General features: G+C 38.5%; 1 protein-coding gene across 1 annotated transcript in view; it reads right to left on the bottom strand.

Moving 5' to 3' along the window:
• LOC127653846 (transforming growth factor beta receptor type 3-like) overlaps nucleotides 1-17,710 on the bottom strand; it is a 202,136-nt gene that overhangs the window by 6,887 nt on the left and 177,539 nt on the right. Inside the window, exons 13-15 of the mRNA XM_052140627.1 lie at nucleotides 13,701-13,997; nucleotides 11,747-11,885; nucleotides 708-815 (exon numbers count right to left, since the gene is read on the bottom strand). Coding sequence (XP_051996587.1) covers nucleotides 708-815; nucleotides 11,747-11,885; nucleotides 13,701-13,997 — 544 coding nt within the window. The remainder of the gene's footprint in view (nucleotides 1-707; nucleotides 816-11,746; nucleotides 11,886-13,700; nucleotides 13,998-17,710) is intronic.

Raw genomic sequence — 17,710 nt, 5'->3', positions numbered from 1 at the left:
AAAAACCAAAGAACAGCTCAAATCCAGAAACTGCATTTTGGAGTCTTTGATCAATCAAAACACTGTTACTAATAGGCCTACACAACTACAGAATCTGGAACAGTATTCAGAAAAGCACTCCCTTTAAATGCCATGCGTGCCATGATACGGAAGCAGGTCAAAGCCACTGAGGACAAAATACCAAAGGCCAGACCAGCGAGACTGCAATGAAGCGTAAACGGGTCTAAGACAGCATGCGCTTCCTCTGAAGGGTTAACAGAGGACGTCAGCCTGGCGACAACGGGCTGATATGTGGAGGAGGGACAGGGTGAATCTTGGCACTCAGCAGGAGTATTGTACATGTATTTTCCTGTGAGGCCTGGAGAGACCCCCACAGCAGATAGGGGAATTCCAGTGCCATTCGAGCTATTGTACCCAAAATACCACTGACCATCCAGCAGCGGAAAAGACAGATGTGACTCTGCTGACAAACGGGATATATTTACAACCAGAGAGTCAATATGTTATTGTTAACACAATACTATCAGAATTGGCAAGTACTTCTGAAGATCAAAAATCAATATGTTTTCTTTCTTTGTAAAAGACACCATGCATAAATGTCTCTGTACTCATTTGAGAGAGGCATGGTGTGAAAAAAGAAGTTTGAAGTTCAAGGGTCAGGAGGTTCTCTGATGTGGATTTGCAGAGGCGTATTGATGTTTTCTCACCTGTATGTGAATAGATGAACCATAGAGCTCCAGTCAGCAGGGCTCCGATCACAAAGGCAGCAAAAGCAATGCCCACTACTGTAGGAGTGTCCAAGACATAGATGATGTCTGCAAGAAAGTGGTCAAAAAATAAATTAAATTATGTCTGTTTTTTAGTGACTCACATTAACGCTTGATTATGCACCCAAAAGTGTCAAAAAAGTAGTCCGCTTTTATTCCAAACCTTCTGAAGGCATATGATCCCTTTGAGTAATAAACATACCTTAATTTAAAGGAATAGTTCACCCAAAAATGAAAATTATTTTACCCTTATGCAATTCCAGATGTGTATGACTTTCTTTTTTCTGCTGAACACAAACAAAGATTTTTAGAAGAAAATTTCAGCTCTATAGATTTCATCTCCATACACAATGCAAGTGAATGGTGACCAAAACTTTAAAGCACAAAAAAGCACATAAAGGCAGCAAACAAGTAATCCATACAAATCCAGTATTTAAATCCATGTCTTCTGAAGAGATCCAATCGGTTTTGGATGAGAACAAGCCAAAAAATAACATCAGCAGTCTCCTTTGCGATCATGATTTCAAGCTCGGTAACACTTCCTAGCAGTATCTAGCGTCAAGCGCTAGGAATTGTAATCAAGCTTGATATCATGATCATACCTAGACACTGCAATGACAAGATGTACAGTGAAAAACAAGTAATACTTTGATCTGCTCAAATCCAAACCAATTAGATCACTTCAGACAACATTGATTAAACCACTGCAGTCCAATTGAACACTTTTTCTGCTACCTTTATGTGCTTTTTAGAGCTTCAAAGTTTTAGTAACCATTCACTTGCATTGTATGGACCAACAGAGCTAAGAAATTCTTCTAAAATATTTGTGTTCTGCAGAAGAAAGACAAATTTGGTATGGCATGAGGGTGAGCAAATGATGAGAGCATTTTCATTTTCGGGTGAACTGTTCCTTTAAGTTGTTTTACACTCTTATCCCTTGAGTGCTGTTTGGGGCTTTATGTACCCCTTTTGATTTTTTTTTTCATTAATATTTTTTTTTTATACTTGATCTGAGTGGTACAAGACTTGGTGACTTTTCCTCCACTAGGTTTGAATATTAATGATCTCTTATTGACTTCCATTGATTTCATATCAGGCTAACAATATATTTTATTTCCAAACTCTACCCCTAAACCTTAAACCCAACCATCACGCAAAGATGTGCACATCATTAGATCATCCGACCAATTTAAGAGTTTTTTTTTTACTGATGAGGACATTTAGCCCTCACAGGTGTGGACAAACCTATCTATATACACCGATCAGCCACAACATTAAAACCACCTGCCTAATATTGTGTAGGTCTCCCTCGTGGCACCAAAAGAGCGCCAACCGGCATCTCAGAATAGCATTCTGAGATGCTATTCTTCTCTCCACAGTTGCACAGTGTGGTTATCTGAGTTACAGTAGACTTTGTCAGTTCTAACTAGTCTGGCCATTTTCGTGCTGAGTGACTCCAATCAGGCTTCCTAAGCAACCAATTGGCCCAGTTGGTAGGGTGGGTAGAGTCACGTTGGGTTAACATCCAGTTAATGGCAGTTCTGTGGATGGAAATATCTAGTTGATGAAAGAGGTCAACAGAAAATGGCCAGACTGGTTCGAACTCACAAAGTCTGTGGTAACTCAGATAACTGCTCTGTACAATTGTGTTGAGAGGAATAGCATCTCAGAATGTTATTCTGAGATGCCGGTTGGTGCTGTTTTGGGGGCACGAAGGGGACCTACACAATATTAAGGAGGTGGTTTTAATGTTGTGGCTGATTGGTGTATACCAAACGTACCACACTGGTCAAAGTCTGAGTCTGACCACTGTGTGACAGTTTATGTTTATGCTAGAATTTCGATTTTTGAAATAAATGAAAGGTAACAAAATAATAACTCTTTGCTTTGTTACACAATCAGAATTGACTGTGGAGCATTGTCATGTTTGAAAGCATAATAGCATCATTGCAAAATCTGACAAAATGCTACAATTTGACAAATAATATTTGTATAATGTCTAACTATTCAGTATACCCAATGCATTACTTGTGATTTATCTAAAAAAATAAAGTTCAGCTACTGGCCGGAGTTGTTATTTCATGTAATAATTTTCTTTTATTCAAGCATTAGTCACCAGAGACCCCCAATGCATCACAAATTGTGATGTTTTGACACTTTCAATTTACTGAAATGAAGTTTTTTTATTGAAGAGAAGATAACACAAAATGTGCTTGTTTTATATGAAAATGAACGGTATAATTTAGTAATTTAAATCTAAATAAGGACTAAATACCATACAATCGCCCAAACAATGCACAACTTTATTGTTTTTACTTTAGTAAAATGAGTGTTATTACATATCTTAAAAAAATTAAGATATATATTACACATGTATGCTCAGGTAATTTTTGACCAGCGAACATCACAAGTGTTAGTCACAATCGAACAGTGCACAAGGGTTAAATCAAACCAAATTTTTATAAACTATGTAAACTGCACTGAATCCAAAATGGTAGCAATGCCAATAACATCCAACCACCTTGTTTCTTGCATACCTCGTGACCTGACATCACAATGTCACGTCATAACCTCATCAGTTCGATGTTAATGCCTTATTAGATTCAGTGCTGTTTCCAAAATGTATCAATGGTTTAATTTGAAAGAATTAAATTATGGCCTGTTAATTTAATGTTAAAAGTGATTGTATGTCTTCAGAAGTGTTGGACAACTTGTATGACTCTTGAGCGCTTTATCAAGTGTTAAAGTTATTGTCAAGATTAGTAAATTACTGTCTACTGACATTGTTCTGAATTCAGCCAAAATGACTGGATTAAATAATCATTAAATTATCTCCTTTTGTGTTCCAAGTTCTAACTACTGTTGTATTGAAATTAGCGAATAGAACATCCTTTAAAATACCTAATTTATTGTTCTGTAGAAGAAATAAACTCATATGGGTTTGGAATGGCATAACTGTAATTTCAAGTCTGAGTAAACTATTCCTTTATTGCAGCAAAGACTGATGCTGCATGCCATATTGTGAGTCATTTATATAAAGTAAACATTAACCTAACACTGAGTAAAAATTAATAGTCATGTAAGCCCTATAATGTATAAAGTAAGAGCATTTGTTCAGTGTGGCATTTCTAGTGGCATCTAAGAGAAAGCCAAGCATCTTAGGTTCTCCTTAGACTCGAGCCATGGACTGAATGACTTTCAGAGCTCTAATTAGATCTAATGATTACTGATCACACAGCACAATAGACCCTGTGTGGTAGTTGGCTTAATGGTCAGTCTGGTCTAGCGCCAAATCCGAAGCACAATAGAGTCCATTCTCAAATGGAGCACCCATTAGATCCTCGTTACTCTTGACATATGGATGACGCACTATCACTGGAGTGCTCTGTAAAAACAAGATTGAGTGCTATATGACAGCTCCCACCTCACCCTTTAACCTATATCCCAAATCACCACCAGTATATCACTAGTGGCAATCACCCCCTATATCATATGTGTGATGTCCAGCTCATAATGTGGGAATTATTAAACTACCCATCAACCCTTCTGTCCACATATGTGTTTTTGAGGCCTGATCAAAGAGGAGATAGAGAGAGAGGACATAGAACATTAACTTTGTAACTGATGCCAGGAGAACATTAATGCACACAGCATTACACTCGAGTAAGGTAGATAATAATAAAAAATAAAATAAAAAATCCCAAAATGTACAAGAGAAAGGGAAACAGTAAAGAAAACAAAAGCGTGTATGTTTAGTGGATTCCTGGGAGAAGCTATGTCAGCTCAAATTTCAGAGCCAGGGATGTTGTTTGCTCGGCTGTGCCATAGGTTTGGCACACAGCACTACTCCACCCACACCCCCTGTTAAAGTATCTCAGAAGGAAGCAAATGAATCAGCCCTAATGACTTGGACAACATTTCTATGGAGTCACCACAGCTCAGGATCTCCTCCCTGGAGTCAGAACGGATTTCTGTTGTTCTGTACCTCGCCCTTTTAAGGGCTAACTGGGTTTTGCAAGGAAACCAAACTCTTTATCTTCATCTTTATTATGAATAATACTCTTGTGTGTGTTTTCAAACTTGGAAAGCAAGTTTCACCACGATGATGTGTTTGCCTGTGAAAATCCTACTTTTCTCCATAGAAATAAAGAGAGATAACATCTAAATGTTTCAAGACAGAAATACTATGAGCTCTGAAGTTAACTGATCATAGGGCTATATGCTTACTGTACTGTATGTACTGTAGATTAGGGGTGTAACAGTTCTCGGTACACCCATGGTTCAGTAAGCATTTGTACCACGGTTCATCTCAAGTTTAGTGCCACATCTGGAGCACTATGTTTGGTGAAGAAAACAAAGCGTCAAATAGAAAGGCACAGTAACGACATCCACTGATGCACCTGTGTTGCTCTGTAAATGGGTAATCTCTTCCTGTGTTTCACATGGGTCAACTTTTTACAGAGAGACTCTGTCCTGTTAACTGTTAGTATGTTAAATCAGTTTATGACATTACTGTTCTGCATGCATTAGTGTGAAGTAGAAAATGGCAAGCGGGGAAAACAAACCGCTGATAGAGAAGCCCCTTTGTCATTCAAATCTCCTGTCTGGGAACATTTTCTTTTTGTATTCAATTACAACAGCGATGGACAAAACAGGCACTAACTTGAGTGCCATATACTGGTAATACATTGATATTTGATTAGCTATTTACACCGACATCACCCGAGGATAGATAGCGCATGATGCACACAGAACCTCAAGGTGAGCCCGAATCTGCACACACTCCCTTCTGTTTTTAAGCAGGCACGCAGAGGTAATGTGGACTGACTTGAATAACTAAAGCACTTGGGACGTTCAGTGTAAAAGTTATGTTACCCTACTCTGTTGATGAAGATGTGGGATTTCCACATATGATTAAAACACTTGTTTTACGATATACCTTCTTGCATCCATTTTAACAGCAAGGTTTTACTTTCTATGGTGATGTACAGCTTCTGAATGTAGAATATATGTTATGTTGATGCATGTATCATAAATGCAGTTATTACGTTAAAAACGTGATATAGTAATTTTTTTAGTCAAGGACTCTAACGAAAATTAACAATATAGTAATACTGCAATAACCATGACTGTAATACCCATGACTGCTGTCACCATGGTTTTCATAGTAGAAATCATCAGAGTCTGTGCTAACTGAAAATTCTCTCTATTCGTCTTTTAGCGAATTTTAGAAAGCATTGATCGATAGCTCAGATGCTTTACATCACTTTGACAGTTAGGTATTTTCCTTGATTGAACAATTTTGGCAGGCATCAAAATTCACATTACCTCTTTGGTACATTTACACCTGTAATGTAACGTGGTCAAGTACTATCTGATCTGATCGCAATCTGATTAGCAAAAATGTTTATACAAGGTGTAAATGGGGCCTGTGATACCCAATATGATGTGTCCAGCTCACTACATTTACAGTTGAAGTCAGAAATTAAAATACACCTTAGCCAAATACATTTAAACATGATGCTGCCACCCACATGCTTCACGGTTGGGCTGGTGTTCTTCGGCTTGCATACCTCACCCTTTTTCCTCCAAACATAATGATGGTCATTATGGCCAAACAGTTAAATTGTTTCATGAGACCACAGATTTCTCCAAAAAGTAAGATCATTGTCCTCATGTGCACTTGCAAATTGTAGTCTGGCTTTTTTATGGCTGTATTGGAACAGTGTCTTCTTCCTTGCTGAGCAGCTTTTCAGGTTATGTCTATATAGGACTCGTTTTACTGTGGATATAGATACTTGTCTACCTCTTTCCTCCAGCATCTTCACAAGGTCCTTTGCTGCTGTTCTGGGATTGATTAGCTCTTTTCGCACCAAACTATGCTCAACTCTAGGAGGCAGAATGTGTCTCCTTCCTGAGCTGTATGATGGCTGTGTTGTTCCCAAGGATGAAACAGACTTGTGCAGGTCCACGATTTTCTGAGGTCTTGGCTGAATTTTGTATTTTCCCATGATGTCAAGCAAAGAGGCACTAAGTTTGAAGGTAGGCCTTAAAGTACACCCACAGGTACACCTCCAATTCAGTACACCTCCTATCAGAATTTGTTGGAATTTTCCAAGCTGCTTAAAAGCACAGTTAACTTAGTGTATGTTAACTTCTGACCCACTGGAATTGTGATATAGTCAATTAAAAGTGAAACAATCTGTCTGTAAACAATTGTTGGAAAAATTACTTGTCATGCACAAAGTAGATGTCCTATAAAACATGCCAAACTATAGTTTGCTAATACTCAATCTGTGGAGTGCTTAAAAAATGAGTTTTAATGACTTCAACCTAAGTGTATGTAAACTTCTGAATTTTACAGAATTTGAGAGTAATGCTATGCCATGGATTCCACTAACTGCAGCCTAACCGTAGTCCAACCAACATTCAGCAACCTTCACTTGATTACCAGCACAATGAATTTCAATGAAGAAGTTAATTAAATCAATGTGAGTTTGAACCTTTGCATTAGACTGCCCTGCTGAATAGATCAACATTGCTGGTCACCAGCTTATGTTGCATTGTGTGTGCTGCTGGTCCCCACCATGGGATGCCAAAGTGCTGGTGTTCCCAACAGGCTTCTTATCTAGCTTAACCAGCACCAAACCCATACTAACCAGCATTATCCATCTTAGAACAGCATGCGTATGCTGGATAAGCTGGTCTTTTTAGCAGGGTGTGTAAGACTGAAATGTATTGATATTTTCTGATCATAAATCAGGGTTTGCATAGCAATATTTAGTTCTGCCGGTTTCTTTTTTTTTTCAGGTTTTTTTTTTAAGCATTGTACTCCCACAAATGGGGATCATATCTAGAGCAGTGCTTTGAGCCTTTTTGAAAGGCTGTTGGGGCTGCTTTTTTTCTTTGTGTTCAAAGTGAGGCGCAAAGCCTGTTTTCATTACTGTTATCACATATCTGTGTTTACCTAATCCACTCCAGGGAAAAATAAGCCTGGCATTGGCAAAAAACAAGACCGTTCAGTAAAAGTGAACCCACATTGACTTCACACTGGATTCGCATTAAATCTGAATTTGATCTGAATTTACTCTTCAGATTTGCCAAGTAGGTGTCATTTACTTGCTGAGAAATTAAAGGGTATCTTTGACCAGTGTTTCCATTCAGAAATCACCAAAGCTTCATAAAATTTCACAGGGGCCAATAAAAACCAGCAAACGTTCTTCAGGAGTGGCAATCATTTACTTAATTAACTGTGACTAATACTTCATTTGCTACAAGCAGCACAGCAATATTGTGTTATTTGGGAATTTAATGACTGTATGCGAGGGTTGGATGTGTGAACAGTGAGCTCTGTGGACATTGCCAGTTTTTCATTATTTTTGTGTCATAAACTTGTGAGAGTGAACACACCCTGTTCCATAACTGTTCTGTGGGGTCAATATCTCAAAGATTCAAATCCCTCTGGCTCTGAAGACATTCAAATACACTTACATGCTCTTACAAAGTCATACTTTGAGTCAGGGGACAAAGCAGGGAAGCTTTTGGCAAGATGTATAAAGCAGAGAGACTTTTTCTACCCTTCCCTAAATGGTACCAAACAATTTTTACCATATTAATAGCGTTTTTAAAGAATTCTTTCTTCATCTCTATAGTTCCACGTATTCATCTACTGATGCGGATATTAGAAATTTTGTGGAACCATTAGAACTCCCTAAACTGACGACTGAGCCAAAATCTCTTGATTCTGAGATAACATTGCAGGCGCTTGATGAGGTAATTAATGTCTTGCCTACTGGCAAGGCTCTGGGGCTAGATAGTTTGCAACTGGGTTTTTTAGATCTTATGCTACAGAACTGGCTCCACATTTGTTAGAAGTTTATACGGAATCATTAAATAATGGAAAGCTTCCGCCAACCGTGACACAAGCCCAGATCGGTCTGATTCTTAAAAAAGACAAAGAGTGTAAGAGATACATTCCAATTTCCCTGATCCAGCTAGACATTAAAATATTGTCAATAATTTTGGCTTACCGATTAAGTAAAGTTATGACATCTCATATATATATATATATATATATATATATATATATATATATATATATATATATATATATATATATATAAAGATCAGGTGGGGTTTATTCGGGGCCGCAGCTCTTCTGATAACATTAGGCGTCTCATCAATATTATGTGGTCAGTGGCGAGTGATCAGACTCCCATCGCAGCCATCTAACTTGATGCTGATATGGTAGAATGGGATTATCTTTTTAAGATTTTCGAGATATACGGGTTCGGAAATCCTTTTAGTGGATGGTTTATTTTACTTTATAGACACCAGATAGCGGTGGTACAAACAAATTGATTAATTTTAGATGATTTTACTCTGGATAGGCTCACCCGGCATGGTTGCCCTCTTTCCCATTATTGTTCTTTCTTGCCCTGGGACCATTAGCAGCCACGATAAGAAGGGAAAATTATGTTTAAAATTAGGTGTGGCGCAATAGCTTTTTCTTCACGCAGATTATATTTTATTATTCATCTCCGACCCCACTAGATCTATGCCTTGACTCCACAGAATAACTCATTCTAAGTTCTCAGGATACAGAGCTAATTGGTCTAAATCCGAAGCTTTGGCACTGACAGCGAACTGCCCAGAAATGACTTTCCAGCTCAATGTTTTAAGTGTGTTAAGATCCAGGGGTTTTGGTTGAGGTTCAGAGTATTGTATGCGACGTCTTGGGCACTCTGGTTTCATTTTGCCCCAGACTCTGTATTTTGGGAGATGGGGCCTTCATCAATGTGTGGAATAAGCATGAGGAGGATTTGGTCCTAACCAGTGTTATGGTCGCCAGACAGCTGATTTTGAGGGTTTGGAAGCCTGCTGGAGCACTCCCAATTCTGGAGTGGTGCTTGGAGAACTGGGAGGGTGGTGGCTTTAGAAGAAGGGTCATATAGAAGACTGGGGAATTTGGATTTGTTTGTTGAGAAATGGGGTAGATACTTGGTGTTCTTGGAGGGTTCTCAGGGTGGAACAATGGAGAGAGTTTCTTTTTTATGTACTCATGTATGACCACAAGGATGTATGTTGAGCATGGAGTGGGGTTGGGGAGGGGGAGTGGTGGTAGTGTGTGTGTAAAGTATATTCTGTGTATTTATGTTTTGCTTTCTGTATTTGAATAAAAATGTCAATCGCAAAAAACATTGTGTTATTTAACTGATTCTCATTAATGCTGTGAGTCAATGAACTAGGTGCAATAGTGCCAACATGATGCAAGGAAGTGAACAAATCAGTCAAGGCCAAATTAACATTTCACTTTGACAACACCCTGCCATATTCCTGTATATTACATTACATATTCCATCATTATAGCAAATACTGTCGCAAAGCAGACTGTAGGTATATTGTATATAAAGGTCACTTTATCACTGTCAAGTCTTTTCCTTGTCCTCCTTTCTCCTTTTTTTTTTTTTGCCCTCTTTCTGTACGGGAAGGGGAGGCCTTAGAGAAAGTTTAATTGAAAAAATAAATACATAAACAAATGCTATCCAGCACTGGAAAGCTGGTCTTTTTCCACCACTCTGATGCATCTATGGGCCCCTTGTCCCAAATATCTAATGAACCACACACACTGTCAAAACAAACCACACGGAATAGACAGTAAACACAAACATACACGCAAATACACATTTGCTATGCTGCCACATATTAAGAGACTCCAGATGAAGTAATGTCCCACAATGCAAGAAATACAGGAACTCCGTGGTTGGTGATCAACTTTGAGTGACTTACACACACAAGCATATCCATACTTACAGAAACTCCCATTACATGCACCGCTCACAGCAAAATACTCTCCAGAAATCTAGGCCTTTATTTACAGTGGCTCATAAAAGTATTTTGGCACTTTTGGACACTTTTAGGAATTGTTCACCCAAAACATTTGACCCTCAAAAGAAATGAATGTGCGAGTCCAAAAAACAGAGCAATTTGGGGGGAATTTGTCTTTTAAATCAATAAATCAGACACAATGCTGAAAACATGCGAACAGTAATTAAGGGGTGATGCCACAGTACATCCACAATACAGTACACACTGCTTGCACACACACACACACACACACACACACACACACAAATACAGACAGGTATGAATAGGTGGGGCTAAATCAAATAAAAAAAAGTTATTGAATTTATCAAATCATAAATCTGCCACAGTGCAGACCACACACACACACATATAACACTCAAGGTGTACTGGGTCCAATTTTACCAGCAAACACTATGAGTGTGACTCCAAGATGAACACAAGGGTTAAGATCTTTTTTAATATAAATCTCCACTTTCACATTTTTCTTCTTTTGTTTTTGTCAATTCACATTATTCATGCATATTGCCACCTACTGGGCAGGGAAGAGAATTTATAGTAAAAAAGGAATTTAATATTTAATAAAATATTTTAATAATTTCTGAAGACAAGGATTTAACCACTGGAGTCATAATGATTACTTTTATGCCGCCTATATATGCTTTTTGGAGCATAACAGTTCTAGTCACCATTCACTTGCATTGAATGAACCAACAGAGCTGAGATATTCTTCTAAAAATCTTTGTGTTTTGCAGAAGAAAGTCATACACATCTGGGATGGCATGAGGATGAGTAAATTATGAGAACATTTTAATTTGGGGGAGACCTGTTCCTTTAAGACACATTTAAAAATTATTGAATTGTGTTTGATAACAAAAAATCAAACCGAGTGTTATCTGGTTTGTGATGGTAATATGATGGTAAATATTTACTCAGAACTAACTTCACTTTGCTTTGCAAAATTCTGTTTTAAAATGTTCTGCATAAAAACTGTGAATTCCTCTTGGTTTGATATTTAGTTTTACAATGCAAAGACACTCATACATTTCAATGTCAATGTACTATTTGGGGCCACTTTACAGTATATCTCTATAATATTGGTGTGTGATCTTTACCTTGATGCTCTGGATTGGCTTCCACAGGTGTGTTGTCAGAGATGACCACCATTGGTTTCGTGAAGGTCTTAGTGTTCATCATCATGAGGAGTATATTTTCTAAACTAAGGGAAGTGCAGGCATCATCCGGTAACATACACTACAAAGAGGGAGACAGAAATGTTAGAATAATATCCATGTGTAATATTTGCCATTTGGGCACAACAATCCAAAAAAACAGCAACTTCACTCATGAGTAGGCTCAGATGGAACTAGCATACTTTTTCATATTTTCTGTTCTAATTTAAAGGGAAAAATCTGTGGAATTCTGTAAAATGCATTTAAATGCGGTAAAATGTGTTACATGGAGCTGAGAGTACTACTGTATGATCTTATTGGTAGCTGAAATAATTATGAAATTAGCCTAAATATTTAATAAACAAAAGCGGGGAATGCGTAGAACTTTATGAATGATGGACGTCCAAAATTCAGTTGATATCACTGACAAAAAGACAGCACAGATATTCTACATGCATAAATATGCTGTTAATTGGCATTCTGTCGAATCTTTTGTGTTTGTTTCATAAGCAAAAATGAGTGCATACTACAAGCTATTGAAACCATCCCGTTTGCCTCAGTCATTGTGTCTGTGCCAAACTAAGCGAACTCTCTGAAGTGAAGGCACATATAATTTCATACAGTTTACTCTGTTTGACGTGTCACGTCTCTGATCCTCATCCAGATTACAACTGCATTATAAACACTTCTGACCAAACACAGTTACTTTCCAACTCTTGCTGATGAGCAATAAACACAACCTTGACGTGCAATATCATGATTAGAGAGGCGGAAAATGCAGGAGATTAAAAATGATTATGGCTAGAAGTGAGGGAGGAAGGAAAAATTGAAAAAAAGACAGTGAAGGATTGAGATTTGTTTTTCTCCGTGGATTGTAAACGAAGTAACCTCTCTGAGATTTATGCATCCTGAGCTCACAAAGAGCGGACTGATGCTGGCAGTCACCGCCGAGCGACCAGTCCCAAGGCTATGAATCAAAAAGAAACCCTGTAGGATGGAAAGCTAAGTCGAACAGGCTACATTATATAAATTAATTAAATGTGTGTTCATGTTATCTATACAATAAAGCAACTACTTTGAACTTAGATATGTGTAGGGGTCAATAAGTTATCTGCATTCCTGTGCTCTGACTTAAAAGATATATCTGATAACCAAGTGCAGCCTAAAATTGATTAAATGTACACAATACAGATTAATTTTATTATATAAATAATGCAGATAATGCAGTTGATTGACGTTGAATCTGATTGCGTGAAAGCTATTACACCTACAGCCTTATTTGAGTTTAAATTCAGACAGTTATATTGTCATTTCAGGGGCATGTCCAATATAAATACCTTTTTAAACAATACAAAGATAATAAGTAATAAATTAGACAGAAATTACTATAATGATGGCTTAGGTGAAGAAAATGTAACAATTTGGTAGATAAAAAATGTTAAGTTTTGCCTCCGTCCCTCTTGCCCTGGACCCAGGAGGGGAGTGGGTGCGGCTGCCAGACCACACCCATTATACCTGGACCTAATCCTCTCTTCACTCCCCTTTTTCACATATCATTCATTGCACCGCAAGGACACCAGATTCCCCTTTGTTTTGGACACTATCCCCATGGACACTTTATTTTTCCCCCTTTTTTAACTTTTATGTTGTTTAATAGTTAAAATAAGGACCCGATGCCACACCCACTGTGTCTATCTTGCTCACCCCACCACAGAAACGTTTTCTCCTCCCTTTTAAAAGTTGTTAAGCTTATTTATTTTGTTTTCCCAAATGTACATAATTATATGGTTAATTGCATTTAATTGTTACTATTAATCATTGACTCTTTCAGAACAGACCAGCCACTTTCGGGTCGTAACCCACCAGTTGAGAACCACTGTGTTATGACAGTTTGTACCTCTGGCAGGTTTATCTGCTTGTCATTTCTCCTGGAACAGAGGGACATCTCACAGTGCAGGAAGAGCAATGACACATTGAACTTTGACCTGTAGGTGAAACTGAAGCGTTTTTGATCCGTCTGAGCATGAGGGATGGGGAAGTAGTCTCTGTTAGGGTAATACAACACAGAGTCGTCTTTGGGACAGATGTTCTCGATGACGACATAGTCTGACGGCACAAGAGGATTGGAGTCTGGAGAAATGAAGCATGTCTGGATCATGAATCCAAGGTTGGGGTCTGCTTTAGTGGCTGATATCTGTAGAGAAAGATCACACATATCTGTTGACCCTTTTACACTCAAACGTTCACACAATTTTATTGGTTTGAATAAGTAACAAACCATCAAACTAAAATTCATGTTTGGATTATGTTGGCTAGGAGCTCAAGGGCCAAATTTGAAGTGGTTTATCTTTTAAGTGGCTCTAAAAGTTTGTTGTTTGGTTGGGGTAGTGCATAACATTGCATTCCGTGTAAGTTATTTTGTTGCTTCATTACCTATGTAGTAGGAGACTGAAAAGTCTTTCAAAGTTGTGTGCCATTCAGAGCATATTGATCTGATGTGTAACATCACATGTACCACCTTTTTTCTTTTACTAAGATCATCTCTATTAATGCTTACCTCTATTGTTGCTATGTGATTTGTAACTCTAATTTCCATGCACACGTTATACCTATAGGCATAGTGATTGCAGTGATATGCATAGTTGTCTAACATTTTAATGGCTCAGTCCTTCTAATAAACTGGTTTCTTTACAGCATGCCTCAAGAGTTTTTCTCTGAAAAAACTATATGCTCAGGTGGTTTCCTGGGTCTTTTCTTATATCTGCATTTACAGTAAGGTCTACTTTTGGCCATGCCACATAGAAGAGCATGTTTAACAAGGTAAGCCTTAGCTAAATCTGACTGGTTATAGTGATGGCAGATTTCTGAAACTTTGAGTCAATTGAACAACTTGCTTAGGAAAATGATTTACACACAGTCCCAGGTGTGTAAATGCAGTGGAAAGAATTGAGTCAAAAGCAGCTACAATGACACAATGCATTGGAAATTATTTACTGCCATGTATCTTTCCCATATTTTTATAGTAATCTACAGTATCCTGGAATAAACAGATCTGAATCTTTGCAGAATATGTAGATCTTCATATTTAAGTTGGCCTTTTTATGATTACTGTTTTAAAATTATTTTAAATACCAAACAATACTTATATTTTTTTATTCTAAAACAAAATTTTGTTTTGTATAAACAAATTGTAATTTTTTTTATGCCTAAACAGATGATTCAAATGATTCATAAATGTTTAATGAAGCTTTCGAAAGCACCCATCACTCGCTGGCACACATCACTATCTTAGGTCATAAGATTAAATAAATCAACACATTCATCTAAATCACTAGTTAAATAATCTCCAGACTTTCCTGGCTCAGGTACAAATTATGAGTTAGGTCACAAGAGTCTAAGCTATTTGGCTAAGCAGGCCGAGGCACACATAGAAATTTAGGTTACTGTACTGTAATTAGTGTTACTGTATGCCACTGGCCTGGGGCCAAGACAGACCAAGCTAGCACACACTCTGTGCACATGGCTCTCTGGATCAGCAGCAGTACACAAGACTTGGTGATAGATCTGCTTGGTTGGGTGGGGGGGTTGTTTTTGTGTTTATGTGTTAGGCGTTCCCTATCAATGTCACTTGAGGTGCGTAATCGCTACGGGGACACGTCCCGAGTCAAGTGGTCTGAAACCTTTATATAATCATGCCAATTTATTGGCTGATGGTGCTTAAGCAACACCCCCAGGATGCTATGTCACAAGCTCCATAAAGGTGCTTGCTTCGTGCCATCGTATCAGATTTTCTGTTCTTCAGTGCATGATTTTGTCTAAGCCCGTGTTTGTACCAACATCTAACATCAAAGCGAGGATAATTTTTTTCCCTTTTGAGAGGAAAACATGTAAGGATGTTGTTATACAGCGTAGAAATTTTCAGAGCTAATTTTAATGTATGTTTTTCTAAACATTGCAAGGCTCCGAGATAGCAGCGCATTTCGAGGCTTGTAATTTCATGCCATGAGACTTTCTCCCCACCGACTCCAGTTCCACAGCCTCCAGATTTGGAGCTCTGTGTGCTGGAGCTGTTTGGGGTTTTCGTCTCTGTGTCTGAGAGGTTGGAGTGTGAACGGACACAGTGCCTTCCTTGTGTTTGTCACGCTCCCATGGAGCGAAAGCGCAAGTCTTATCAGACATGCTCTGAGGCATAGCTCGGCGGCCATTTTCTGATGTACAAATCATACAAAAGTATTACCACACATGTCTTGAGCCATCGCAATTACAAAACGCTGTATAATTAATTAGTTGTTGGAAGGTAAGGAACAATTTCCCCCTTGTCCTTATTGTCTTTTTCTGTGTCATTCTAGGAGAATGCACATGCATTAGGCAATAGAGGAACAACCTCTGCCTTCTCTCTATTCCCTCCCCATTCTTTCACCCATTCAAGGATCAATCACTCAGGCATTCCGGCGAGACAAGAAATGTACACTGCTATCTCTGCTAAATTTTTCGGCATAGATGCCGCTCCTTTCAGTCAGCTGTTGGATCTACACACGATTGATTTGAAGCCCAACCAAGCACATAGCATCAGACAATGACTTTGAACTAATATAGGCTCTGTTTATAATTTCCCTCGTGACCCCCCCACAGTTTGCGCTGGGGAATGAGTTGGTAAAGGTGATGCTTTTGTTCCATGAGGATGATTCACACGATCCGGTTACTACATATTGTTCCCCCATTAAATTATGGGACCGGTTTTGTGTCTAACCTATTTCTTTAATAAATTAATTTAGCTTAGTTTCCCCATGTAAATTATGCTGGCAAATGAGCATTGAATATTTTCAGATTGAGTTTTGCCACTGCCTCCATGACTAAGAGTCTCGGGGCACACATAATATAACTCAATGTATGATAGAGATAGATCTACAAATGAGCCTATGGTCTTTTTTAGACAGAGTGCAGTTTTTACAGCCGTTATTTCCTGGTCCCGAAATAGGACTCGGCTTGCATCCCATTCTGGATCTGAGGCGCTTGAATTCCAAGCTGAAGAAATGTTAATTCAGAATGCTAACACAAAAAAAAGTGCAGCCAGGGGACTTACTTCCATATTCTGATTGCACTGAGGCACAAGTGCTTTCTCAAATTTGCTTTTGGGTGCAAAGCGTATAAATTTTGCGTTCTTCCATTCGGACTTGAATTGGCACCACGCACCGGATGTGGCTTTGATGCCTTTTTTCGACGATTGGTTGGTGCTAGCCCACTTGGAGACTTAGACTGTCCAACATCGAGATGAACTTGAATAATCTTAATGTTCTGTTGTAAAATTTTTGCTTCTTGGGGAACGGCGCGAAGCGAATATCCAATGCCCCAGCTATGTTTAAAGTGTATGTTGCTACTACAGCGGCTGAGTGTGTGCTTGTTAATGGAGTTTCTAATGGTAGACATTCTCTGATCTTGCGTTTTATGCACAACATACGCAGGCTTAGACCTGTGCAACCTATCTGCGTTCCCTTATTTGATTTATCTATTGTGTTAGAAGCGCACTCAGGAGCTTCGTTTGAGACATTAGCAACAAATACTGATACATTTTTGACTCTTAAAATGGCCCTGATGGTGGCATTGGCATCTTTTAAAAGGGTTGGTGATTTACATGCCCTGTCGATCAATCCCTTCTGTGTGGATGTTGCACCAGGGTATTCAAGGGTTGTGTTAAGACCTCGCTTGGGCTATTTGCCCAAGTTCATGTCTACGTCCTTTCGAAAGTCTGACGTGATGGTGCAAAGTGAGTACCTTTATGGAGCTTGAAATGTAGCATCATGGGGGTGTCACTTAAGCACCATCAGCCAATAAACAAATAAATTGCCGTTTTAAAGTACTTTAAACAACATGACATGGGACAGGTCCCCTTAGCGATTACGCAGTGTC

Source organism: Xyrauchen texanus, chromosome 13 (genome assembly GCF_025860055.1).
Source record: "Xyrauchen texanus isolate HMW12.3.18 chromosome 13, RBS_HiC_50CHRs, whole genome shotgun sequence".
NCBI lineage: Eukaryota > Metazoa > Chordata > Actinopteri > Cypriniformes > Catostomidae > Xyrauchen > Xyrauchen texanus.
Note: the sequence above shows the minus strand (reverse complement) of the source record. Positions and strands in the feature narration are given on the sequence as shown.